Here is a 26,958-nt window from a genome sequence, read left to right as displayed (position 1 = left end):
GGGAAGGGGGGAGGGAGAAGGATGGTGTTGCCTTCCTGTATAAATTAGAGCAGCTTCAGAGCTGCTTGGACAGATGAAAGTGAAGGTCTGCCCTCATCCTAATCTTGGCAATTCCCAGAACATTAGACACTGCAAGGGTGGCTGACACAGAACCATTCTGTTAGCTGTGGGAAATGACAAACAAGAGAGATTTGCTTCCTTTAAGGCCCATTTACACAGCCAGAGTGCTATAAAGGGACCATAGGAAAACAGAGAGTCAAGACTTTTATCTGACCAGTGGATCAGGTGAATGGAGAACATTGCTTATAGTTTCAGGTAAGGATTAGAATATAGCGAGAAAACTAAGTTAGAACTTCGTACGTTGTTTAAATTTTGGATGAGTTTCTTTCTCTCTGCTAATAGATAAGAAAAGTTTATTCTTAATTTTTTACGTCTTATCTGCAAATAGTATATAATGCAAAAGAAAAAAAAGAGCTCCCCCATTATAAAGCACTTTGAGACTACCTCAATAACTAAATTGTCCTCTAATTGAGTGAAACCCAATTAAAATAAAAAATATTTATGTCCACAATGAGAATGAAAGGATCAAAACCAGATTTTTTAAATTCTATTTTGCAAGTTGCTTGAAGACTGTCATTAATTTTCCTCTTCATCCAGGAAAACAATAGATGAAAGAGCAAAATACCTATATCAGCTGTTAGAGGTTTTTTATTGGCAATTTAAGTAGTTTTCAATATACATAAAAGGCCTACAGAGAGTAGTCAGTACTGATAATTGTACTACAAAAAAGCAGATTTGGAATATATTTTCAGCATTTAAACATCAACATAATACATTTTAAACCGTATTGTCCTGTCAAAATATTAAAATACCACCATAAAAGATTACAGTATTTACAGTGCGCTCTCATTAGTCCCACCCTAAATGTGTTTCAACGGGATAATTAACGCTAACTAAGTGAAATTATACTCACGTTTTGTGTGTCTCATAGGCCAGAAAATCCCCTACTTATAATACAAAAATTTAAAGGCTCACCCTTCCCCCCGTACCTTTTTTTTAAATTATTATCAAAACTTCAGTATTCTATTTACATAGAACAAGGTTTAACTGTAACTTCACAACAAAAAATTAACTATACAGTTTTAACCAAATAACTGACAGGAACTGATAATGATGTCCTTGGATGGGTAACCAGTGCTGATTTCACCATCACACTACTTGTATGTTGTTGGCATCAATTTGTTCTACCAGTTCTTTAGCAAATGTATCCTTATAAAACATTCTTCCCAGTCTCTCATGCTCTCAGTTTTGCAGAAAAGGTGTTGAAATTTGTGTCTGTAGATTTTTGAAACTTTGATTTTACTGGCATGAGTACTTTTCTCCTTGGCTGGCACTAGTAGCACACAGATTAGAGGAAAAGGAACGTTTGTTCATCTTCATACTTTACTCATTGCAACTTCTTTACTTGGCCTTGATACAATATCCTTGCTCCTCGTATCAGTCATAGTGTAAAAGGCCTGCAGAGCACCATACTCGGATTAACCTTTTTCACAAGCCCATCAAAAACTCTCTTGCAAGCTAGAGCGTATCTTTGGCTGAACCCAGTTGCTGTGCCCACCTCAGAAAGTTCCCCCCCTGCCCCAAATTGCAGCCATTTCTTAATTCTGCCTTTTTATATTTTCTGTTTTCATCTCTGGGTTTCAGATGGAAGAAAAAAACAGACAACTGCAAGAACGTCTCGAGCTCGCTGAACAGAAGCTGCAACAGACAATGCGGAAGGCTGAGACCTTGCCTGAAGTGGAGGCTGAACTGGCTCAGAGAATTGCAGCCCTGACTAAGGTACTGCACTGAGAAATAGGTTTATTTCAGAAATATGTTTGGATTAACTTGGTTTATATTCTGTATTCTTCCTTACAAGAACCATAACTAAAAAGGACTTCATTTCAACCTCTTTAGAAGTGGAAAAAATGATGCCATGTAACACACAGTAAGCAAATGTTAATTGTGTAACAAGTAATATTTCCTGGCCTCTAGCATAATTTGATATATCGAATGCTGTGACTGTGTTTCTCACAGTTTTTATTGGCAGAAGAAGTAACTATTCTTGCGTTAGACTACATTATATTTAAAAAGATGTCATGGATTGCCAATTTATCTAAAATCCATGAACCCATTTAGCTATTAAATATGTAAACATTTCCCCTTTAACAAAAAACAAAAACAAGCTAGTAGATTATTTTTTCCTGATGTTTTATACACCACATTAATTAGGAGACATACAGTAATCATTTTCATCACAATAAATGACACAAAAATACAATATTATACAAAACTGACATTTAAGATCATTTGTGAGTAACAGAAACAAAGCCATCTTGAATATTGATTTTTTTTTAAATTGATTCTTTGTAGCAGGTAATCAGACTACAATTGATAAATCACAAGGAAAATGGTAAAGCCCTAAAGGGACCAAAGACAATCTGCTTTCTCTGTGAACAATTTATTGTACAACAGCTTTCTTGAAGAAAAACAATAAGACAATTGTACGTTTTAAATTATGCCAAATTCATGTATTGTGCTCTCTCACATTTTTAGATGTGCATGCAATTAATGCTGTAGTTCAGAGTATTTTAGCTTCATTAGAACATTTGTAATTTTCATAAAATATTTAATTCTTCACATTTAGAGTCAAACGAAAATGTAAAACTCCATATAGCACAATATGTTACACATCATTCTGATTTAAATTTTCCTTTCTCTATCACTACCAAACATTATAATGATTTTATTTAGCAACAGTTTTTTCATATTTTAACAACATTTAAAAAAAAACCCTTCTATTTGTCCTTTTTATCAGGTCTTCAGAGCTCGGACAGCTTACGGTTCAGCCTGACTTTTGTGTAATTTAGGCAAGAAGGAAATAGATAGTAATTTCTTTTAACTCACTAAGACAAAATCAGTACTCAGTAATCAAGATTTTATACTGTCCACATTAGGTATATGACTTGGGAATCTGAAAGGGAACTGAAAATGCTGGAATAAAAGAAGATTCAACGAAAGGGGGATTGCATGAAATGACAAAAAAATGTTACAACATTTTGTGAAAACGATGGTGGAAGTGAATAAGGCATCCCTTGTCAGCTTTAAGTTGTCCATCTGTGATTTATTCAGCAGATGACCTGACATTTTAATGCCCTTAGCAGAATATTGCTTTATATTTGACAATTTTTTTTTTATAAATTCTCCAGTATTTTAGGCACCAGTCATTTTTTTTTATTTTCAAGCATGTCTTTTGTTGCCACCATTTTGAACAAATACTACTACTTAATATGGAGAGAATCTCATCTCACTCATGCACGATACTCAGTACACTGCAGTGCAATATAGTCATATTCTGATCATAAACATACTACAGCATATATTTTCACGTGCCTTTCCCACAGTCTTTTATTTGATGTGACTGGAGGACCCTGAACAGAACTGACGTTTCATTCAAAATGGCCTTCATCCAAGTTTTTCTCTAAAGAGAAAATCTACAAAGTCAATGTACTAAGTAATCTAAATAAGAGTTTCACTGTTCCAGGGACTTAATAGTGGTAATCTTTCTATTGTATCAAACCCTGGCAATGTGTAAAGCTGAAGAAATTGTAGACAGGTAAACTGCAGGCAAGATGCTGAGCAAAGGCAGAATGATAGCCCACTACAGATCAGGGATCAGAGTTCAGGCAGATGTCCAGATAGAGCAGAGGAATAGGTGCCTGGGGGCTCTGGGATGGAATGGAGGGCCATCATCTCTCAGGTATTGTGATTTCCTTTTTTACACTACCATTATCTCAGGGTAGCAACATATGTAAATAGTTACCTTAGGGTCTGTTCTAAGGTGAAATTTGTGATAGATTCCCAAGTTAAATCTGGAGTGAAGACAAACTTTAGTTTCTATGAATATCTGCATAAACCTTTATAGAAGCCTCCATGATCCTTCCTTCCTCAAACGTGATATTTATATTTTGGGGGTGAGGCAGAACAAATGGAATTCAACATCATAAAGGTGTAGTCTGTCAGACATGTTTCCATCCTTGGTATTTTCAGGGAGTGGTCTGGTGGTCCCAGTCTCAGTCCAGTCTTGCATAGTCATTATCTATCCTTCTCCATCCAGCCACATCAGACAGTAATATATTGTTTTGATACAGCAGTTGTTAACAGCATGCTCAATGAAGAAGAATAAAGTTACAGGCACAGGTGAGAGCAAAGGTTTTAATGGATATGAGAAATTAATATATATTAAGAGGAGAAGGCATTTGAGGAGAGTGAAAGGTTGAGGATAAATGAGAACAATGGAAGCAGGAGTGGAGAGGTCACTGAGACAGGTGAATGGTTTAAAGTACAAGAGACACTGTTTGGAACAGGAAAGGAAGGGGAACATGCTAAGGTGGAGGGAGAAGAGGAGATCAGGTTAGATGTAATCACCTTGATTTTTGAAGAGAATCGTGTCAAGTTCTGTGAAGAGAGGTGCAGGAGTTAGTTGGTTTTAGAAAAGAGTTGGGGGTGTCAAAAGACAGTTGGGATCAATCTTTGTGGCATAGCAGTGCTGCTTGATGAAGAAACTGGCAGAACTGAAGGAGAGAAGGAATTTGCAAGTCAGTGTGGTCATGGGATTTTCAGTAGAAACACTTAGCAGAGAATATAAAAGTTGGGTATCAAGCAAGGATTGGGAATTTGGGGTAGAAAACTTTGTCATGGGAGAAATAGATGAAAAAGGCAGACCTGGTAGAGAAAGCAGATTAAATAGAGTCACTAGGTGAGTGATTTGAAGAGGGATATGAGAATGCCTGAGAAGTGATGGAGATTATGAAAAGGTTGGATGTGGGGAGAGGAAGGGATAGCTAGAGAGAGGCAATACTGCAATATAAAGATCAGAATTGAGACGTGCTTCATCAAGACATGACTGAGTGAGTGGCCATTTTCATCAGTAGAAATTCAATTCATGTTTGAAGGTCAAAATGTACAGGTGGGGGCGAGGAGGCAGGCTGTTAAGGTGTTGGATGAGATCTTGGTATAAGTTGCTAGTGATCAAATAGGACTAGCAGAGTCAAGAGTAAATAAAGTGGATGAGGAGAAACAAGATACCTAGGAGATAACAAACAACTTGGAAGTGGAAAAGAGAGAAAAGTTGGATGGGGAGTTGGTCAAAAGTGGAGGCAGTGCAGGGCAGGGTGTTGGTGGTAACAGGTGTGGGAGAGAAGAAGCCTACTGCCCTACCTTCATGCCTTTGTGGATGAGTTGGAGTGGAGAGAGAAGCTGTCATAAGCTGTAGAGTTGATGTTCGAAAGGGAATCTAGGCTCCAAGGAGGGAAAAGATGAAGAGATCATAGGTAGAGTTGCCCATTTTAGATCTGAAGCTGGCACTGCAAGAGGGAAGGCATCATAGGAATGGGGAGGGTTCAGTAGGATGAAAGTCACAAGAGACCAGGGCTAGAGGGTGGAAAGGATGGGAAGGAGAGAGGGGATGGAGCTCTGTAGACTATTAAAAGAGGTAAATAGAATGAAACAAAGTGGGGCTGAGAGATCAAAAAGTGGAAGAAGAGGTTAGCAGGTACAACTCATAGGAATCATAGTTGGAAGGATAAAACAAAAGGAGAGATGGAAGGCAGGAAAGGGTATACCAAGAAGGAGAAAAGAGACTGATGCAGAGAAGGAGGGCAGAGGACTTGACAAATGAATCATTGCCAGCCATTGCTAGTATGCGATTGAAAAGTCTCAAGTAAACCCTGTAGCTGATGCACAACCATTGAAATGAGTGTATTACAGCGTGAGTGTATACTCTAACCATAGTAGTATGCTCATTGGGCAAGATGTTGCACAAATAAACAGTAAGAGATAATCTCTTCCCTCAAAGAGTGTAGACACAGATTTTTTAAGTATTTTGGCACCTAACTGCCTCTGATTGATATGAGCCGCTGACCCTCTCCCCCCCAGCTGGGGGACCAGCAGTGCGCAAAGCCATTTCCCATTATGTTTTTCTCTGCCACTCACATAGCGCAGGAGATGAGGGGGACAAAGGTGCCTGGGAGCAGTAGTGAATGTGGATTCACATGTGGCCCCAGGACCAGGTAAGCTGTCCTACTGCTCAGAACCCCAAACACACACAAATCCTCTCCCACTGCCAAACACCTCCTGCCCCTTCACTGCCCAGTGCCCTCCCCTTTCCCCCCAGACTGCTTAGGGTACATCTACACAGAAACATTATTTCGAAATACACAGCAACGTTATTTTGAAATAACAAGCATTATTTTGAAATAACGTAGTCCACATTTACACAGCAGCAAGTTATTTCAAAATAATGTCAAAATACTGTCAAGCTGGAGGATTTCTTACTCTGACTCCTGTAACCCTCATTGTATGAGGAGTAAGAGAAGTCAGAGGAAGAGTGCTCTATTTCGAGATAAGTGCAGTGTAGACACTCCCAGTTTTGAAATAAGCTATTTCTAAATAAGCTACACAATTGACATAGCTCAATTTGCGTAGCTTATTTCAAGTTAAGTCCTGTTGTGTAGACGCTACTCCCATGCACTGTGCCCCTGGTCTTCAGTAGCCAGCCCGACTGGATGGTAACTGTGTCTGCCTGCTGCACCCAACCCCCTGCACTGATTCTGAGCCCTCTCCTGCTTCATCCAGGGCCTGCATCCCACACCCCAGTCACCCTGTTACATCCCTGAGACCCTGTCAGCACACCAATACATTTATCCCCAGCCACAGCCCGCATACCCTCTGCACCCCAACCACCTGCACTAGCCTTGACCCTGATCCAACACCCAAATTTATTTGCAGAGACCTCACTCCTTCCTACACTCTACCCCTTTGCCTCAGCCCTCAGCTCCCTTCTGTACCTAAATTCCTCTCAGAGCTGCATCCTCTCCTGCACCCAACCTCCTGCACTCCCTCCTAGATCAACCCCTACCCCTGACCAGAGCCCACTCGCACACTTCAGACCCCTTGGTCCCATCCCTTAGCCCAGAGCCTATACCCCCTCCCACACCTCAAACCACTGCCTAGTTAAAGTAAATGAGGGTGAGGGAGAGTGAGCAATAGAGGAAGGGAAATAGAGTGAATGGGGGCAGGGGGTGAGGTAGGGGTTTTGGGGCTTGTGTGATTAGACAGTTAGAAACCCTACCCACAGTTGGGGACAGCAGAAACTGCTCAGAGTTGGAGTCATGCTGGGAGCAGGCATGCAACCCCTGAGGGACTGCCCGGCTTAATCAAATCCACTGGCCCACAACTAGCAGCTCTGCCCAGCCCACATGGTGAAGTCAGTCTTCTGGGTGGCAAGTACATTACTGGCAAATGAAACCTGCTGGATCGAAACGGCTCACACAGCTGCACTCTCCTGGGTAATGGGCCAAACCCAGCTGTGTATGGATGAGTTAGTGGTGTCTGTAATAGGCACCTTTCCAGATTCCAGTATAGGCCTGTCACCATTGTAAACCCAGTACTGCATTGCATACCAAATATGTATGCAGGATATATATTTTCAATAATTGTTGCTGAATACTGCACGGTATTTTTTACTAAGCCAGCTGAAGACAATAACAGAAAATAACTATGCATGTCTTAAATGCAAAAAATCTAGACTTCTGAATCAAGGGTTGCATTGGAAAGTTCTAAAATTTTGTGAGCTGTTTAACACCGTTCTTTTTCAATGCACCCACTGTTTATGTGAGGACTTAAACAGTCATCAACCAATGACCATAAATGTGGTGTTTAACCACAGTATTATGGTCAACATTTTGCATTTGCTTCCCTAAGAAAGCTTTAAATGTTTGGCATTTGATTCTGAGGTTTGAGCAAATTCAATACAAAGCAAATTCAATACAAAGTAGCAGCCAAAAATGTTTAATTCCTTTGGCCACTAGTATATTTTCTGGTGCACTTTTAAATTGTAAAATCTCACTTTTAAAGCATGTTTAAATCTCAGTTGGAACAGAGTCATTTATTGCAATATCTCTAGAGCTGTAAGTGTACTTAGTTGAATTATGCTTCTGCAAAGAAACAACATATATAGTATTCATTCTCATCTAGAATTTATTAATTCCTCCTCGGCATTAATTAGACCAGCAACTGCCACTAGTTTTCAATATTTCAAATAGTAACATGCTTCCAGACACAACATGCAATTAAAGAATTATCCATTGCATGATTTCTAATGAAAATCTTTCCTACAATTTAAAATACAGATATGAGTAGCATATTTGAATGAAATAGCTTCCCAGACTTCTCTCTTAAGTGTGTACTATACTAGACCAGGCCACTTAACACTTCATCTTGAGTGAGGTGCTCTTCAAGTCTAGAATTAATGTGTTTGAACATATAAGGGTCTTGCACATGAGAGTGTTGAAAATAAATCAAATTTAACTTTGCGCTCATTAAATCTCACAGGTTTAATTTTCTAGGAATGATGCTTCCAACTAGTTCTCTGTGACTGAAAATAATCTATAATTCCCTAATCCTGTGTTTTGACTACCTCTCAATTAGTGATTCTGAGCTCTACAGACTTTTTTCAAGTCCTCTTCCTGATTTTAGGAGTCATATTCATCCAAGTAGGGAAAGAAACTATGCCATATGACTTCTGGGATGAAATACAACTCAAATTTATAATATTGAGTACTGAGGCTACATTCACCAAAAATCCTGAACATTTGCATTTACCTTTTATATTTTACAAGTAAATAAACTTTATAAATACATTTCAGTTGAGAAGAATGTTCACTGAATAACATTAAAAAACTCCATGGTTAGTTATAAAATTTCATATATCTGCATAAGTGTATATTTAAACTGTTTGTAATAGGAATAAATCCATACTGACGGTTGCAGTTTATATTTGTAAAATTGTACCTCACTCTAATTTTGTGTCAGTGACTCTTGAGTTCTGATGATAACACTGATGCAATTTTAAATTCTGGTGGGTAATTGTTTAAGTATACTGACTTGTTATTTTGATAAGTCATTTGTAGATAACAGTTTCACTAAGGAAATATTATTTTATCAATAATATTAGATGTGCTGAGAGTTTGCACATCTAGTTACCCAGAGGTCACCTTTTGAGAGAATGCATTGGGCAATCAAATGCTCACAAACAGGCTTTGGTAGTAGTATGCAATCTATATTTCTTATGCATAGTTCTTGTTTCCAAAGCAACAAATTCAACACAGGATACAATTTTGCAATGTTACCATAGACTTTCTTGATATGAGGGAATGTGGAGAACCATAGTTTAGAACAAATGACTTATTCAGCTGTTCTTTCCAAAAAGTGTTGAATCTTTGGATGGACTACTATACTTCATATTCAGTACCTATACTGTTTTAAACTACTTTCTATCCAATTAATCCATTTTTATTTATAGGTTCTTCTCTTAAGTATGATTTTGTTAATGAAAAGGGATCACCTTCAAAAAGTTTGGGATCTATATTGTTTTACTAAAATTAATAGGGTTACTTGATCTATTCTAAAACAGAATCCTAAAGCTTGAACCTTATTTAACACAGTTAACTCTTTATAGTTTATAGTGAGGAGGGAATGTGTCAGTACATTTCATGAAATGTAAATGACTAATCCATTAATTTAGTATATTCTAAAACAAATTTGCATTGTTTTCACTCTTATAAAGTGGTAGCAAGAATCCCCAAAAACTTTCTGACATTGGCCTCTCCACATCATATTTTGGTGTTTAGTTCACCATAATTCAACTACAACATCAGACCGTATTAGCCAGAGTTGCTTTTATTTCACTCTGTAGTAAGCTGTCATCAGCCAACCATCACTAACCTTGAACTTCCATATCTAGGTTGATAGCTTTTTTAGCATTCCATTATTTTAGTTGATCCACACCAACTGCATCACATCCACCAACTATCAGTGTAGTTTATTCCACATAAAATTCAGTCAAAGTATTAAATTTTCAGTCACACTTTTCGTTTAAGCATTCTGTGCTGTGTTCTTTTCAGTGTCAGTGTCTTTAGTTCTGATTTTTCAATTTTGTCCCTCTCCTTTTCCTTGACTTGTTAGTCTGATCCAACCTCTTCTACCTCATCTGATGATTATCAATATGTTATGGAAGCTAAGCTACAAGAAATGATCTCCATACGTAGGAAGGTAGTCCTACTGGACTTTACTTTCTATTGCTAAATAGAATTCATCTGATTTGTTTTCATTTATTTTTTTAATTATTTTTATTGATAATCAACCATCGTGCAGTTCAGTGCTTAAGGAGCTTACAATTATACGATGGCAGGTTTGTGTTCAAACCATGCACAGTCTGCATGTTACATTTGGCTGATTTCATTGCTCATAAATAACTCCAATGTTTTGCTGATGCTTGGATGTAACAGGCCTTTGTAGCTGACACATTTCAAGCAATGCTGTTCAGCTGCCTGTTTCAATAAAGTTTATTTTTTGAAAACTAAGTTTGCAGTTAGTAGTAGCTTGCTTTATATTTTCTTTAAACTTTACTGACATAAAGACTTGCAAAGCGATTTAAATTTCAGACCGTCTTCCTATTATTATTTTTTTACAGGCAGAAGAAAGACATGGTAACATTGAAGAACGTATGAGACATTTGGAAACTCAACTTGAAGAAAAGAATCAGGAACTTCAAAGAGTATGTATACTGCAGACAATTTATTTTCTGTGCATATACTTGGCAATATAGGGACAAATTCTGTCCTCAGTTGCATGCCTACGACACATTACTTGCAGAATAATACTTTCGCGAGTATCAGAGCAGATTCTATGCTGTATTTTTTCAGCAACTTATTCAGCCAGTTTAAATTTAGTTTTTGTTGGTTATAAACAGTCTACTGATATAGAAGTTTCTATTATACCTTGATTGGTAGTTAATGTGCACTGATCACTAGGTGAACTTAAAGTATAATTTCTTCTGCTGCTGGATATTTTAATGAAAATGTGTTCAATCTCCATAAGATCTACACATTTGAATAGGCATTAATTAATTTGGAAACTTATCATTGTGTTTCCTTTGTTCTCTACTGAAGGCAAGACAAAGAGAAAAAATGAATGAGGAGCACAACAAAAGATTATCAGACACTGTAGACAGACTTTTGACAGAATCTAATGAGCGCTTGCAGCTACATTTAAAAGAGAGAATGGCAGCACTTGAGGAAAAGGTAAAGTTCTAACGACAATATAAACTTAAAATATATACAGTAGTAACCTTACTACCTTTTATCTGGTTATAAATGTTATGTTGATTCTATAAGGCACAGACAAATGTGAACCTAATATAATACAAGCCTTGTTATTCAGCACGCTTAGGGAAAGGATGTTGCCAGTTAAGAAAATATGCTGGTTAATTGAATTTTTTTTAAACACAAAATGTTTACGAAATAAAATACCCGTATTTAACACTACAACTTTTAACACGAGTGTATTACTGTATACACTACAATTTGTAACACTCTTATTGCATACTGAACAATACTGACATTTTTTAACGGAATGCAAAAATGAATGTAATGAACTAACTATACAGTTCAATTTTTAACTCTATTACTACAGTATATACACTACAACTTTTAACCCTACTGTATTACTATATCCAAGACCTGTAATTTACTGCTGCTTTACTGCCTCAGGGTCATCAATATCAACAATTTCTGCTGTTGATGTTGATGGTGCTGGATCAGTGGCACAAGCTGCAGAAGTTTTTTGTAGCATCTTGCGATATCTGCCTGCCTGCAAGTCAGTTGCCTTTTCTTCAGGAAATTGTTCTGGATAATGTACAGCTACATGGCTTCCTGAGCAGAATAAGAAAACTGCTGCTCAGCGAACTTCACCAAAGTCTCCAAACACTGTGCAACAGGAGTCCAAGAGACTTTGCAAAAGCAACGAGGAGTCCTGTGGCACCTTATAGACTAACTGAAGTGTAGGAGCTTAAGCTTTCGTGGGCAAAGACCCACTTCGTCAGATGCATGTAGTGGAAATTTCCAGAGGCAGGAATAAATATGCAGGCCAGGATCAGGCTGGAGATGACGAGGTGGATCCAATCAAGGAGGATGAGGCCCACTTCTAGCAGCTGATCTGGAGGTGTGAATTCCAAGAGAGCAGAAGCTGCTTTTGTAGTTAGCAAGCCATTCACAGTCTTTGTTTAATCCAGTCTTTGTTTAATCCAGTAACTAGGTGCCACAGGACTCCTCGTCGCTTTTGCAGATTCAGACTAACACGGCTACCCCTCTGATACAAGAGACTTTGGTTTCTTCAGTATGGTCTTCTTCCTCTGAATCTTTGCCATCTGCAGTTCAGGAACTTCTCTCCAGATAGACAACCATTTCTATAATTTGAGAATCTAACAGGATTTTTGTAACATCTAGGTCTCGATCAGCATTTACCACCATTCAACTCCATTATCCTTCAGTTTAGTGATTGGGTTTGTGGGGTCACCATTTTGAAGGACAGCAAGTATCTCCTGTAGCCCTTTCCTTTTTGGTCTTATGTTGAAACCTTGAAATTTTTCTTCTTCATCAAGAGATCTTTCCACAAATACTACTTCTACCCACAATTTTTTCCATGTTTTCTTTAAAGTTGTAGGCTTGACAACAGATCAGGCACATGAAACATTGAATATTCTTGATGCTGTACTGTAACATTTGCAGGCAGGAAGACCGTGAAAATATTGCCAGACACAAGCTCTGCTTCAGATGGGTGATCTTGAGGGTTATCTAAAACCAGAATAACCTTCATGACTTCTGGCACTTTAAGTTCTTTCAAAAGCTTCAGATGGATAACCAAGTTAGTGAGTAACTAGAAAAACAAACAAACAAACAAAAAAACCCAATGAATAGTCTAGCAGCACCTTACAAAACATAGAATCATAGAGTTATAGAATACTAGGACTGGAAGGGACCTCGAGAGATCATCGAGTCTCGTCCCCTGCCTTCATGGCAGGACCAAATACTGTCTAGACCATCCCCGATAGACATTTATCTAACCTACTCTTAAATATCTCCGAAGATGGAGATTCCACAACCTACCTGGGCAATTTATTCCAGTGTTTGACTAGTCTGACAGTTAGGAACTTTTTTCTAATGTCCAACCTAAACCTCCCTTGCTGCAGTTTAAGCCCATTGCTTCTTGTTCTATCCCCAGAGGCCAAGATGAACAAGTTTTCTCCCTCCTTCTGATGACACCCTTTTAGATATCTGAAAACTTCTATAATGTGTTCCATCAATTTTTTCTTTTCTAAACTAAACATGTAGATGGTATCATGAGCTTTCATGGGCACAACCCACTTCTTTAGATCCAAGCATAAATATGGGAAGGGGAGGAAGGAAGGAGAGAAAATAGTGAATTAGAGTGTTCAAGTTACAAGAAGCTCATAAAAACAATTTGCACCTTTTCTAAGTACTCATTGCTTAGTTGGTTAAGTCATTAGGGTGTGGAAGGTAATGTGCTAGCCAGCCAATGTCTTTATTTCTCTCTCTGATAGGAATCAACTTGTAAATGAAGTTAAGTTCCAATGCTTCCCTGTGTGTTTGACTTGTGGAATTGGCCTGAAACAACACAGTGACTTTGAGATCCATTAATGAGTGCCCAGGCAGATTAAAGTGTTCTCCAACAGGTTTTGGTGTATTGCCGTTTTGGATATCTGATTTGTGTCCATTCATTCTTTCTCATGGAGACTGTCCAGTTTGGCCAATATACATGGCAGGGGAGCATTTCTGGAATTTGATGGCATAGATCACATTAGTGGATGTGCAATTAAATGAGCCCCTGATATAGTGGCTGATTTGGTTGGGTCCAGTGATGAAATCACTTGTGTAGATGTGTGGACAGAGTTGGAACTGGGGCTGATTGCAGGGGTGGGTTCCTGGATGATTTTGATGGAGCTGTGCTGCATGGTTACTGGAAATATTTTTTTTTGAGATTAGGGGGTTGTCTGAGGGGAAGATTGTCTTTTCCCCCAAGGCCTGTGAGAGTGAAGAGTCATTTTCAAGGATAGGTTGTAGATTGTTGATAATTCATTGAATGAGTTTAAATTGTGGGCAATAGGTGATGACAAGTGGAATACTGTTGTTTTCTCTTTGTGGCCTGTCTTGATATAGTTCACTTCCCCAGGAGGGTATTTCAGTTTTAAGAATGCTATTTATAGATCTGTGGGATTGGAGCAAATCCAGTTTTATCTTAGGGCTTGGCTATAAACAATAGATTGAGAAATGTGTCTTGAATGAAAGCTAGAGGCATGAAGGTAAGTGTAGCAGTCAATAGGTTTCTGATATAAGGTGGTGGAAATGTGTTCATCACGTAATTGTACTGTAGTGTCAAGGAAGTGGATCTCTCATGTGGACTGATCCAGGCTGAGGTTGAAGGTGGGGTGGAAGTTGTTGAAATCCCTGTGAAATTCATCAAGGGTCTCTTTCCTGTGGGTCCATATGATGAAGATGTCATCCATGTAGCGTAAGTAGAGTAAGTTCTTTCAGGTGGTCTTTCACAGCAGGAACAAAGATGTATTGGAGCCAATACAAAAATATGTCATTGTCCATCCATGTATTAGGCTGTGCCTTGTACTTCAATGGCAGATGAGCAATACCCTTCAATGCTCTTGGCCACTTGAATTTTGAAACCACTAGCAGCTTGATTTTGGGTGTGCCAGCACCATTTGTACATGTAAGCAGAGTGATGCAATCCTTGTTCCTCTTGAATCCCGGTGCACCAACCTCACCTACACCAGCAAGGGCTGAAGGTGGCAGGCAATGCCAAAAGTCCCATTTCATCAGCATTGTAAAGGTTCTCTGGGGTTACTTCAGAATCAGGTTCTTAAAAAACACAAAATAGTTCTCTGTGCCCTCATGTCTGTTTCCTCCAGAGTTATTAAGTCTTCTGATACCATGTCACATCATAAAGCACGCCAACCAGCCATCAGAAAAAAATGCAGGTCTCGATCATTTCCATCTACTGATCATTTCCATCTACCGGTACACCTCGTGGAATAGGAAGTCTAGTTCGAACTACCTAGTTCGAGCCCCGGGTAGCTGCGCTGCACAGGGTTCGAACCAGCGGGGTTTTAAAAATGGCGGCTCCCCGCTTAGGCAATTGAAGCCCGGGAAATTCAAATCCCAGGCTTCATTTGCAAGTGCGGTATGCCTACATTACCCTCCTAGTTCGAACTAGGAGGGTAGTGTAGATATACCCAGATTTCTTAGAGAGGTGGAAAACTCACCAGTCTCTTCATACAGTCAAAGAAAACTGTCTACTCTGCTGAAATTCTCATTCAAATACACCTCCAACCAAACTTCTCCAAATATACCTATATGTATAGCTGCATATTTTTGTGTTCCGGAGGCAGAATATTGTACAAAGCTGAGAACATTCCTGTAACCAGAAGATCATGTGGGGAAAAGAACATGTGAAAACTCAGATTAACCTTGTGAAGAAAATATTTGGATTGTCTCTAGAGTTCTAGATCTCACCTGTAGCAGATTCATATTGAAAATTCCCTGGCGAATAAGATGGATCAGTTCACTTAATTTAGTTAAATTAATCAAATAGCACTTTCTGGTACTGGATGTTTCGTCCTGTTTTATTTACATTTCAAATATATTCTTCTCCCCTAGAATGTTTTAATTCAGGAATCTGAAAGTTTCAGGAAGAACCTGGAAGAATCTTTACATGATAAGGTACTATATAACTCTCCTATTTTATCTGTAATTTCCTTGGTGGTTTTTTTTTTTTAGAAAAACTATTTGATAATATTTGAATATGAGAAAATGTTTGTGGTGTACTTACTTTTTCAAATTGGCACCTAGAAATGGAGCAAACAGCAGTAAAATACTCTTGAGGATCCTGGAATACATGGTTGTATACTGTCATTTGCTTTAGCCAGGTATTGATGCTATGTAAACATGTTCCTTACAGTACAGTTTCTGATTGAGATCCTAGTCCTAATTAAGTGAATTGACTTTGGGGAGGCCAGCATTTCACTGTACAAATTGTAGTTCTTAAAAAGACTGGTTTAGCAGAGATTTTCACGTAAATCTTATTTAGTTAAGAATATAATTGTTTGATTTGATACATATACCCTAACAGGTGCAGTGAAATTATACTAACCATAACTGAAACTTGCCTTTTTGAGTTCAGGACAATTTAACCAGAAAACACTGGTTTAGTGAATCAGTCAAATTAATTATAAATGTTTATTCAAAACACAGGTTTTTTGTTTCATTTTAAAGCTATATTTGCCTTACAGGCAGTAAAACACAAAATTATATCCACCTTTAGGTTTATACATGAAGCATTTTTTCAGTGTGTCCAATTAAATTAAAATATATAGGGTGGAATGGAAAAATATTGCTACACTTGCTCCTAAGGGGAAAGTAACTATTACCATGACACCCAAAACAAATACGAAGTGAGGATAATAGGAAGAGAATTATATATCTTTTTAAATCTATTGTTATTTTACTCCTTCATAAAGTAATTTTGTAAAGAGGAAGAGAGATGTTGTGTTTAAGACACTGAATTAGACCTCAAGAGATTGTGATTCAATTCATGAGTGCTACAAATTTGCTGTGTGACCTTGGGCAAGTACTTAATCTTTCTGTGCCTCAGTTCTCAATGTGTAAAATGAGATAATAAACCTTCCTTTCATCTAGTATTTCTCTTGTCTGTTCAGCAGAGAGGGATGACAGACTTGCAAGGTTGGGAAGGGCTGGAAAGGGTGGGAGTAGGGGAGCAGTCAGCCCGATTGCCGTGCCATGTTCCCCCAGACAACTCTCAGTGCCTTCTGTACCACGTCGCATAGAGCTCTGGTCACAATTTAAAAGTGGTTTAAATTGCCCTTTTGAATCACTAGGTCCCAGGACAGTTGGCCCCTTTGTCTTCCCTCTCTCCCTATCAGCAGACCTGCTGTTCAGACTGTGAGCTCTTTGAAGCAAGAATCATTTCTATATATATACATATACAGCTCCTTGCAAAGTGGGACCACTAGGTACTACCATAATGCAAATAGTATTATATTAAATTTAGGTGTAATATACCATCACAAAAATATTTAAAGTGTGTGTTGTCACTTAATTTTGGGCTAGGGATGTGGAAGTTGTGTAGGAATCACTATTTGGATTTCCAGATGCATCACACAACTCTTTCCCATTTTCCCAAATGTAGGCTGCACCTATTTTGGTGAAATGGGAACTATAATTTAGTCTGGGTTAAGTGACATTTAATAAACATGTTAAAGAACCTTTCAGTGGTGCACAACATTTCTTAGTGTTGCTACTATTGGTGGTGCTGAACTGATGGTGAATTTTTTACTGGTATAGCCAAGGTATTAGATCAGTGTTCTCCTAAGTTTTACTTCATTGGCTTAATAAAGTCATGTTAGAAGTGAACATGGCTAATTATTTTTCAGTTTGGATTTTGGCCTGAATATTCATATTATATATATATATATATATATATATATATATATATATATATATATATATATATATATATATAAACAATTAGTTATATATTCTGAAACTAACTTTTAAAAAATCTGCTTGAAGTTAAAAAAATCATATATTTATTTATATATGTATTTTGAGAGATGTCGGAGGAGTAGGAAAAATAGGAGGGGAAAAAAATGAGAGATTCTTAGTTCAGTGGATAAAGCCCACATCTAGAGCTCAGTACAGTTACCATAGAAGTGTTCCCTTCACAAGCACTCACATTTTTATGTCTTACTTCTTAAAGTAAAAAAATATAATTCCTTGAATGATTTAGTCATTTAATTTTGTCAAAAGAATTGTTAATACATTTATACTAGTCAAGAAAATTTAGTCTAATAGAGATGGCATTAAGAGCAGTTATTAAGAATTAATCAGCAAGAGCTATGTCAAACCACTTCTGTATTTCTCTTCAAATTTTAAAAACTACTATAAAAAAGAATTATTGGATGTCTCTTTGCAAAAGTCCCTTTCCTTCTCCTTCTAGGAGCTTAACACTTTTCAATAAGGGCTGTCAATTGACCTGCGTTAACACCTGCAATAAACACAGGACAGGATTAACGCGTTAAAAAAAATTAACATGTTAATCGCAGGTATTAATGCTGCAGTGCCTCTTTGAAGTGCCGCTCCGGCACTTCATAGGGGCAGAACAAGAGCCAGGGATCAGCTGGAGTGCCCAGTTGATCCCTGGCTCTGCATTGCAAAGCCCAAAATGGCACCTTAAAGGGGCAGTGCTGCATGGAGCCCAGGGTCAGCTGGGAACTCCAGTTGTCCCCGGGCTCTGTCTTGTGCTACCCCTTGGAAATTCCTCCACCGCATTTCAAAGGGGAGTTGCACACGATTAATCGTGCAATTACATTTTTTATTTGCGCGGTTAATCACGATTAAAAAATTGTATTACTTGACAGCCCTGTTTTCAGTTCTTTGCTGTGTTTTGTTTTTAGAAATTCATTATTATGACAAAAGACAGCTGTTTTTTTTAATGAAAATCTCCAAAACTATAGAAACCCACCCTCTTTTAGCTACAAATTATAGTAACGTGGTCAAAATTAGTCCCTTAATTTTTCCCAATTTTGAGACATACAAAGTGGCGATTAGCATGCAGTCTGTTTCCTGGCTTTCCTGGAAATATAGGTTGCTGAGCACCTCATAGGAAGTCTCATCAACTCAAGATTCAAACTTAAAGCTCCATTTCAGCAAGGCACTTAAACATCTGCCTATCTTTTAAAGAAGGGGATAACTCAGAAGTGTAAAGATGGGCACCTACTTACCTTGCTGAACTGGAGCCATAAATTGGTGAGTTTGACTACCTGCTTAAACTTAAATACTTCAGGGCTGAAGGGAGATGGACTTAAGCTGAATCGGTGTCTTACCTGGGCTGCAATTACTCATAACTTGCTTGGCAGTTGGTTGGTAATAGTAATTTCTAGCAATGTCAGCAGCATCTGCCACCATTCCATATATTTTGGGGAAGTGCATTGCTTCTCTGTTTTTTCTTATCAGACTGATTTTGCTTTTACTGCTTCTTTCATTTCATCACAGTAAATGGTATTGACATGGCATTTCCAACCCTAAACTACTGGTTGGTTGGTTGGTTGGTTGGTTGGTTTTAATAGTTTCTTCTTTTCTAACGTAAGTTGCATGAAAAAAATGTAATTTTCAGGCATGAGTCCTTCACAAAGTGCCTTACAGATTGGAGAAAATAGCCAGGAGTACAGTTTTGCATGGAGTGCATCCCGTTTTAATAATATTTCTCTTTTCAGGAAAGATTGTCAGATGAAATTGACAAACTGAGATCTGAACTTGACCAGTTGAAAATAAGAGCTGGCTCTTTAATTGAACCTACATTGTCAAGGTAACTTTAAAAAATCATAAAGTAGTTGATATCAAAACAACACATAGAGATTTGTCAACACTTTATAACAAGGATGTGTTTTCAACAGACAGTAAAAACATTTTTTTAAAAGTTAGCTGTTCAATGGTTACTGTTGTCCTTCTGATAGTTTCTTATTGCATAGCTGGAGGCTTATATAAATGAGAATATATTACCATATTTCTAAGATCAGGATCAAATCTTCTGTTTTACACTGTTATAATTCTAAAATTATACTTAAACACTTGAATAGTTTCTGAAAAAGCCTAAAAATAGAAATCCAAACATAGAAATTAAGTTCAACACTAGACTTAATGCAGTTAGATCCTACTCCAACAATTTAAGAATCATTAAAAAAGGGACAGCGAATAAGACAGAGAATATCTTATTGCCTCTGTATAAAACCATCGTACGCCCACATCTTGAATACTGCATACAGATGTGGTCACCTCATCTCAAAAAAGATATGTTGGCATTGGAAAAGGTTCAGAAAAGGGCAACAAAAATTATTAGGGGTTTAGAATGGTTGCCCTATGAAGAGAACTGGAAAAGATTTGGATTTTTCAGCTTAGAAAAGAGGACACTAAGGGGGGTGTATGATAGAAGTCCATAAAATCATGACAGGTATGGAGAAAGTGAAAAAGAAAAAGTTATTTACTTGTTCCCATAACATAAGAACTAAAATTAATATGTAGCAGGTTTAAGACAAACAAAAGGAAGGTTTTCTTCATAGAGTGCACAATGAACCTATAGAACTCCTTGCCAGAGGAGGTTGTGAAGACCAAGACTTTAACAGGGTTCAAAAGGAACTAGATATATTCATGGAAGTTAGGTCCATCAGTACTTGTTAGCCAGAATGAGTAGGAATGGTGTCTCTAGCCTCTGTTTGTCAGAGGCTGGAAATAGATGGTGGGAGAGGGATCACTGTTCCCTCTTCTGTTTATTTCCTCTGGGGCATCTGGCATTGGTCACTGTCAGAAGATAGGATACTGGGCTAGACAGACCTTTGGTCTGACTCAATATGGATGTTCTTACATTCTTACATTCTTAATGTTATCTTAAGTGAGAGTTAACAAAAAAAGTAAGGCACCAGTCGTTCAGTTTAATGTCCAGGCAAAGTTCATCAAGGTTCTTCACTGGCACAATGACCTGTCCACCAAGTTTGTAAAAGAATCAAGAGATAAATAATTATGAGACGTGAGTTTTTTTCAATAGAAATCATGTCTGCTACTGATTGTTGAAGATAATTTCGCATTTGGAAAGCTCTTGCTATTGTTATAGAAACATGGAATAATTTTCCCCTCTAGCCAATAAAATCCTTTTAAATAAAATTCGTACCCCTCTTTCTCCTACCTTCATTTCATAACTAGCAATCTTAATACATTAAAGACTAGCAAGCTAAATACATGAAAAACATGGAGACCTGGGAGATGGGACAGAAATGGGAAGAAGCAAGGGTTATAATAGCAGAGATAAAGGAGGGACAAGGCAGAACTGGGGAGCAAAATCAAAATAGTATCTTAGATGCCTATGTACAAATGCAAGAAGTATGGGTAATAAGCAGGAAGAACTTGAAGTGCTGATAAATAAGTACAAGTATGACATAGTTGGCATCATAAAGACTTGGAGGGATAATACACATGTTTGGAATATTGGTATAGAGGGGTACAGCTTGCTCAGGAAGGATAGACAGGGAAAAAAAGAGAGGCGGTTGCCTGGTATATTAAAAAAGAACACACTTGGACTGAGGTGGAGAGGGACATAGGAGACAGACTTGTTGAGAGTCTCTGAGTTAAGTTAAAAGGGATAAAAAAACAAGGGTGATGTCATGCTAGGGTCTACTACAGACCACCTACCCAGGCAGAAGATGTGGATGATACTTTTTAAAATAACTAATAAAATTATCCAAAGTACACGATTTGGCAGTGATGGAGGATTTCAACTATCCAGACATATGGGCTGTGTCCAGACTCAGGGGTTTTTTCGAAAAAAGTAGCCTTTTTTCGAAAAAACCTCACCTGCGTCTAGACTGCAGCCGCGTTCTTTCGAAATTAAATCGAAAGAACGCAGCTTTTCTTTCGATGGCGGTAAACCTCATTTCACGAGGAAGAACGCCTTCTTTCGAAAGTTCCTCTTTCGAAAGAAGGCGTTCTTCAATGTAAATAGGGCTTCTTCGAAAGACAGCATCCAGACTCACTGGATGCTTTCTTTCGAAAAAGCAAGCCGCTTTTTCGAAAGTTCAACATGTAGTCTAGACGCTCTCTTTCGAAAGAGCCTCTTTCGAAAGTATCTTTCGAAAGAGCCTCTTTCGAAAGAGGCTTGCAGTCTAGACATAGCCATGTTGGGAAACTAACACAGCAAGGCACAAATTATCCAGTAGGTTCTTGGACTGCATTGGAGACAATTTTTTTATTTCAGAAGGCTGAGAAAGCTACTGGGAGCGGGGGGAGCTGTTCTAGATTTGATTTTAACAAATAGGGAGGAAATTAAGGTTTTAAATTTAGGGTTTAAAATTTGAAATAGGAAAGTAGCTTGAGTGAAAATGATCATGAAATCATAGAGTTCATGATTCTAAGGAATGGTAGAAGGGAGAACAGAAATATAGAGACAATGGATTTCTGTAAGGCAGATTTTAGTAAACTCACAGAGCTGCTAGGTAAGGTCCCATGGGAAGCAAGATTAAGAGGAAAAACAATTGAAGAGAGTTGGCTGTTTTTAAAAGGGCATTATTATGGGCCCAAAAGCAAACTATTTGACTGCAAAGGAGAGAGAGAAAGCCTGGCAGGAGACACCTTGGATCAATCAGGAAATCTTATATGATCTAAGGAGTCACAACCAAAAAGGAGTCATATAAAAAGTGGAAATTAGGTTGAATTACAAAGGATGACTAAAAGCAAACAACACAGGTATACAGGGACAAGATTAGAAAGGCAAAGGCACAAAATAAACTAAATGTAGTTAGAGACATAAAGGTTAACAAGAAGACATTGTACAAATATATTAGAAGCAAGAGGAAGACCAAGAACAGGTATGCCAATGCTCAGTAAAGAGGGAGACACAATAACAGGAAACTTGGAAATGGCAGAGGTGCTTACTGATTTGTTTCGGTTTTTGTCAAGAAGATTGATGGTGATGGAATGACTAGCATAGTCAATGCTAGTGGAATTGGGGTAGGTTTACTTATAAAAGTTAGATGCCTGCAAGTCACCAGGGCTTGATGAAATGCATCCTAGAATACTCAAGGAGCTGAAAGAGGAGCTATCTGAACCTTTAGCTATCATCTTTGAACAACCATGGGAGAAATTCCAGAAGACTGAAAGGGTATGTCTACACTACCCTCCTAGTTCGAACTAGGAGGGTAATGTAGGCATACCGCACTTGCAAATGAAGCCCGGGATTTGAATTTCCCGGGCTTCATTTGCATAAGCGGGGAGCCGCCATTTTTAAAACCCCGCTGGTTCGAACCCCGTGCAGCGCGGCTACACGGGGCACGAACTAGATAGTTCGAACTAGGCTTCCTAGTTCGAACTACCGTTACTCCTCGTGAAATGAGGAGTAACGGTAGTTCGAACTAGGAAGCCTAGTTCGAACCAGCGGGGTTTTAAAAATGGCGGCTCCCCACTTATGCAAATGAAGCCCGGGAAATTCAAATCCCAGGCTTCATTTGCAAGTGCAGTATGCCTACATTACCCCGCTAGTTCGAACTAGCGGGGTAGTGTAGACATACCCAAACAGAGCAAATGCAGTGCCCATCGATAAAAAGGGTAGTAAGAACAACCCAGGCAACTACAGACCAGTCAGTTTAAGTTCTGTGCCAGGGAAGATAATGGAGCAAGTAATTAAGGAAATCATCTGTAAACACTTGGAAGGTGGCAAGATGATAGAGAACAACCAGCATGAATTTGTAAAGAACAAATCATGTCAAACCAATCTGATAGCTTTCTTTGATAGGATTTCAAGCCTTGTGGATAAGGGAGAAGCTGTGGATATGGTATATCTAGACTTTAGTAAGCATTTGACAGTCTTGTATGACCTTCTTATCAATAAACTAGGGAAATACAACCTAGATGGGGCTACTATAAGGTGGGTGCATAACTGGCTGGATAATCATTCTCAGGGTATGTCTACACTACAAAGTTAGTTCGAACTAACGGACGTTAGTTCGAACTAACTTTAATAGGCGCTACACTAGCGCTCCGTTAGTTCGAATTTGAATCGAGCTAGCGGAGTGCTTAGTTCGAACTAGGTAAACCTCATTTTACGAGGATTAAGCCTAGTTCGAACTAGCTAGTTCGAATTAAGGGCTGTGTAGACCCTTAATTCGAACTAGTGGGAGGCTAGCCCTCCCCAGGTTTCCCTGGTGGCCACTCTGGCCAACACCAGGGAAACTCTATGCCTCCTTCCCGGCGCCGGACCCCTTAAAGGGGCACGGGCTGGCTACGGTGCCCGTGCCAGGTGCAAGCCTGCCAGCACCCAGCCAGCAGACCCTGCACCTGGCACGGCTCAAGCCACCCACCCGATGTCCCCCAGCCCACCCCTTCTTCCCGGGACCAGGCTGGCGGCTCCCGGGAGCTTGCCCTGGACTGCAAGAGGCGGGCACCTTCCTGGGCTAGTGCGGACACCGTGGACCTTGTCCACGATCTCCGCACTAGGCACAGGAAAGTGGCCGTCTAGGGCAGGTGTGCATGAAAATCAAGGGGGTCCACTGAGACCCCCGACCCTGAGTCCTGAGCTTACAATGGCCGTCCTGGGTCAGACCAAAGGTCCATCTAGCCCAGTAGCCTGTCTGCCGACAGCGGCCAACCCTAGGGACCCTGGAGGGGATGGACCGAAGACAGTGACCAAGCCATTTGTCTCATGCCATCCCTCTCTAGCCTTCCACAAACTTTGGGCAGGGACACCACTCCTACCCCCTGGCTAAGACTACTCCATGGACCCAACCTCCATGACTTGATCTCACTTCCCTTTAAACTCTGTTCTAGTTGTAGCCTTCACAGCCTCCTGCAGCAAGGAGTTCCACAGGTTAACTCTTTGCTTTGTCAAGAACAACTTTCTCTTACTAGTTTCAAGCCTGCTACCCATTCCTTTCCTTTGGTGTCCTCTAGTCCTTCTTTATGGGAACTCATGAAGAACTTTTCTGAATGCACCCTCTCCACCCAACCCCTGCTTTTAGAGACCTCTATTCTGTCCCCGCTCCATCTCCTCTTTTCTAAGCTGAACAGTCCCAGACTCTGTAGCCTCTCTTCATCTGGGACCTGTTCCCAACCCCTGATCATGTTAGTTGCCCTCCCCTCTCCCAGCCTTTCTCTTCCCCTCTCCCACCTCCTTTTCCCAGTCTCCCCCAGTTTTGTACAATAAAGGCAGAGTCATTGTTGGAAGAAACGTTATCTTTATTTTGTACATCAATAAGAAGGGGGGCTAGGGAAGGGTAAGTGAAAGGAGGTGAGGGAGGAATGGGGTACGAGCCCCCGATGGGGAGGACTGGGTTGGCTCTGCGGGCTTCTGGGGGTGGAAGCTCTCCTGCAGCCCCCCGATTGCCCCCTCTCCCCAGATGGCAGCCTGCGGCAAGTGCAGCCGGGCTGATGGCCGAGTGGTGTGATGTGCCCAGTGTGGGTACTCCGGGCACTCCAAGCCAGAACTTCTTTGCAAGCGGGGCACCCCTTAGAACTGTGTGTCCGGGGTGGGGGTCGGGACCCTTTAAGCGCAGCCCTCGGCTAGCCTGAGACAGCATCTCCATGCTCTAAGTCCTCCTCTTATGCCCTGCCGGCACTGCTTCTGGCCATCCTTAAGCCCTGTTCAGAGTCCACTCAATGTGGACTTGCTAGTTCGAATTAGCAAAATGCTAATTCGAACTAGTTTTTAGTTTTAGACACGTTAGTTCGAATTAGCTTAGTTCGAATTAACTAATTCGAACTAAGTTACTTCGAACTAGCGCTGTAGTGTAGACATACCCTCCAAGAGTAATTATTAACAGTTCACAATCATGCTGGAAGGGTATAACAAGTGGGGTTCTGTTTTGGGATCGGTTCTATTCAATATCTTAATCAACTATTCAGATGAGGCCATATAGAGTACAATTATTTAGTTTGCAGATGATACCAACTGGGGGTGGGGGGTGGAGGGAGTTGCAAGTGCTTTGGAGGATAGGGTCAAAATTCAAAATGAACTGGATAAACTAGAGAAATAGTCTGAGGTAAACAGGTTGAAGTTTAATAAAGACACATGCAAAATACTTCATTTAGGAATCAAGTATCGGGGGTAGCCATGGTAGTCTAAATCTGAGTCTGGACATGCATATGATGAAATGGGTCTTTGCCCATGAAAGCTTATGCTCCAATATAGCCGTTCATCTATAAGGTGCCACAGGACTTCTCGTTCCACTTAGGAAGGAACAATCAGTTTCACACAAACAAAATGGGAAGTGATTGTTTAGGGACCAGTACTGCTGAAAGGGATGAAGGGGTCATAGTGGACCACAAGTTAAACATGAGTCAACAGTGTAACACTGTTGCAAAAGAAGCAAACATGATTCTAGGATGCATATACAGGAGTGTTGCGAGCCAGACACGAGAAGTCATTCTTCTGCTCTGCTTTGTACTGATTATGGAGTATTGTGTCCAGTTCTGGGAACTACATTTCAGGAACAATGTGGAGAAAATGGAGAAGGTCCAGGGAAGAGCAACAAAAATTATTAAAGATCTAGAAAACATGAGCTATGAGCTTATAAAAGGGTGTTACAAGGAGGAAGGAGAAAAAAAATGTTCTCCTTGGCCTCTGAGGATAGGTCAAGAAGCAATGGGCTTAAATTGCTGGAAGGGAGGTTTAGGTTGGACATGAGGAAAAAAATCCTAACTGTCAGGGTGGTTAAATGCTAGAATAAATTACTTAGGAAGGTTGTGGAATCTCCATCACTGGAGATATTTAAGAGCAAGTTAGACAGACATCTATCAGGGATGATCTAGACAGTGTCTGGTACTACCATGAGAGCAGGGAACTGGACTCAATAACCTCCTAAGGTCCCTTCCAGGTGTATGATTCTATTATTCTAAAGTTTAGGGTTTGTTAGCCAAACCATGTGCTACAAAACTAAATTGAGAAAATTGTAATCTGAAGCAAGTTATTTTTCCTTGAACGCTGTTATATTTGCCTAAATATTTTCCTATGCTCCCTCATGTTTCTGAGAGTTGTTTGTTTTTAAATTTCTTACTTATACCTTTTATTTTATTCATGTTGTGTTTATCTAATACATTAATTTATGTGTCTCCTTATATAACGGACAGTCTCAAGCTTGTTAAATGTTACAATGGTTTCTCTCTTTGATCTTTTGAAACTTGAGTCATATGGTCGCATACACATTATTTTAATAAGTGCCTTTCTCATAAGGATCTGAGAGTGCATTATAGGCATTAAACCATAATTCAGCCTAATAACACCACTGTGAAACAGGTAAGTATAACTCTCATTTCAAAGATAGGGAAATTGCTATATTAGCAATGTACAACAAAGAGTGTTCTTTGTTTAATTACAACATATGCTCTGTGTCAAGCTGCATGAAGCCCTGCATTTTGTGACATTGATGGTTTTTCT

The 26,958-nt window shown here is 39.3% G+C and overlaps 1 protein-coding gene across 2 annotated transcripts in view; it reads left to right on the top strand.

The window, feature by feature from the left end:
• The window catches only part of PPFIA2 (PPFI scaffold protein A2), a 608,376-nt gene that overhangs the window by 479,667 nt on the left and 101,751 nt on the right, over positions 1-26,958 (top strand). For both annotated transcript variants that reach the window (XM_075932509.1, XM_075932507.1), the window contains 5 exons: positions 1,705-1,839; positions 10,574-10,657; positions 11,052-11,183; positions 15,627-15,689; positions 19,262-19,353. In XM_075932509.1, coding sequence (XP_075788624.1) covers positions 1,705-1,839; positions 10,574-10,657; positions 11,052-11,183; positions 15,627-15,689; positions 19,262-19,353 — 506 coding nt within the window. The remainder of the gene's footprint in view (positions 1-1,704; positions 1,840-10,573; positions 10,658-11,051; positions 11,184-15,626; positions 15,690-19,261; positions 19,354-26,958) is intronic.

Source organism: Pelodiscus sinensis, chromosome 1 (assembly GCF_049634645.1).
Source record: "Pelodiscus sinensis isolate JC-2024 chromosome 1, ASM4963464v1, whole genome shotgun sequence".
Lineage (NCBI taxonomy): Eukaryota > Metazoa > Chordata > Testudines > Trionychidae > Pelodiscus > Pelodiscus sinensis.
The sequence above is the reverse complement of the archived record's forward strand: the minus strand, read 5'-3'. Positions and strand labels throughout refer to the sequence as shown.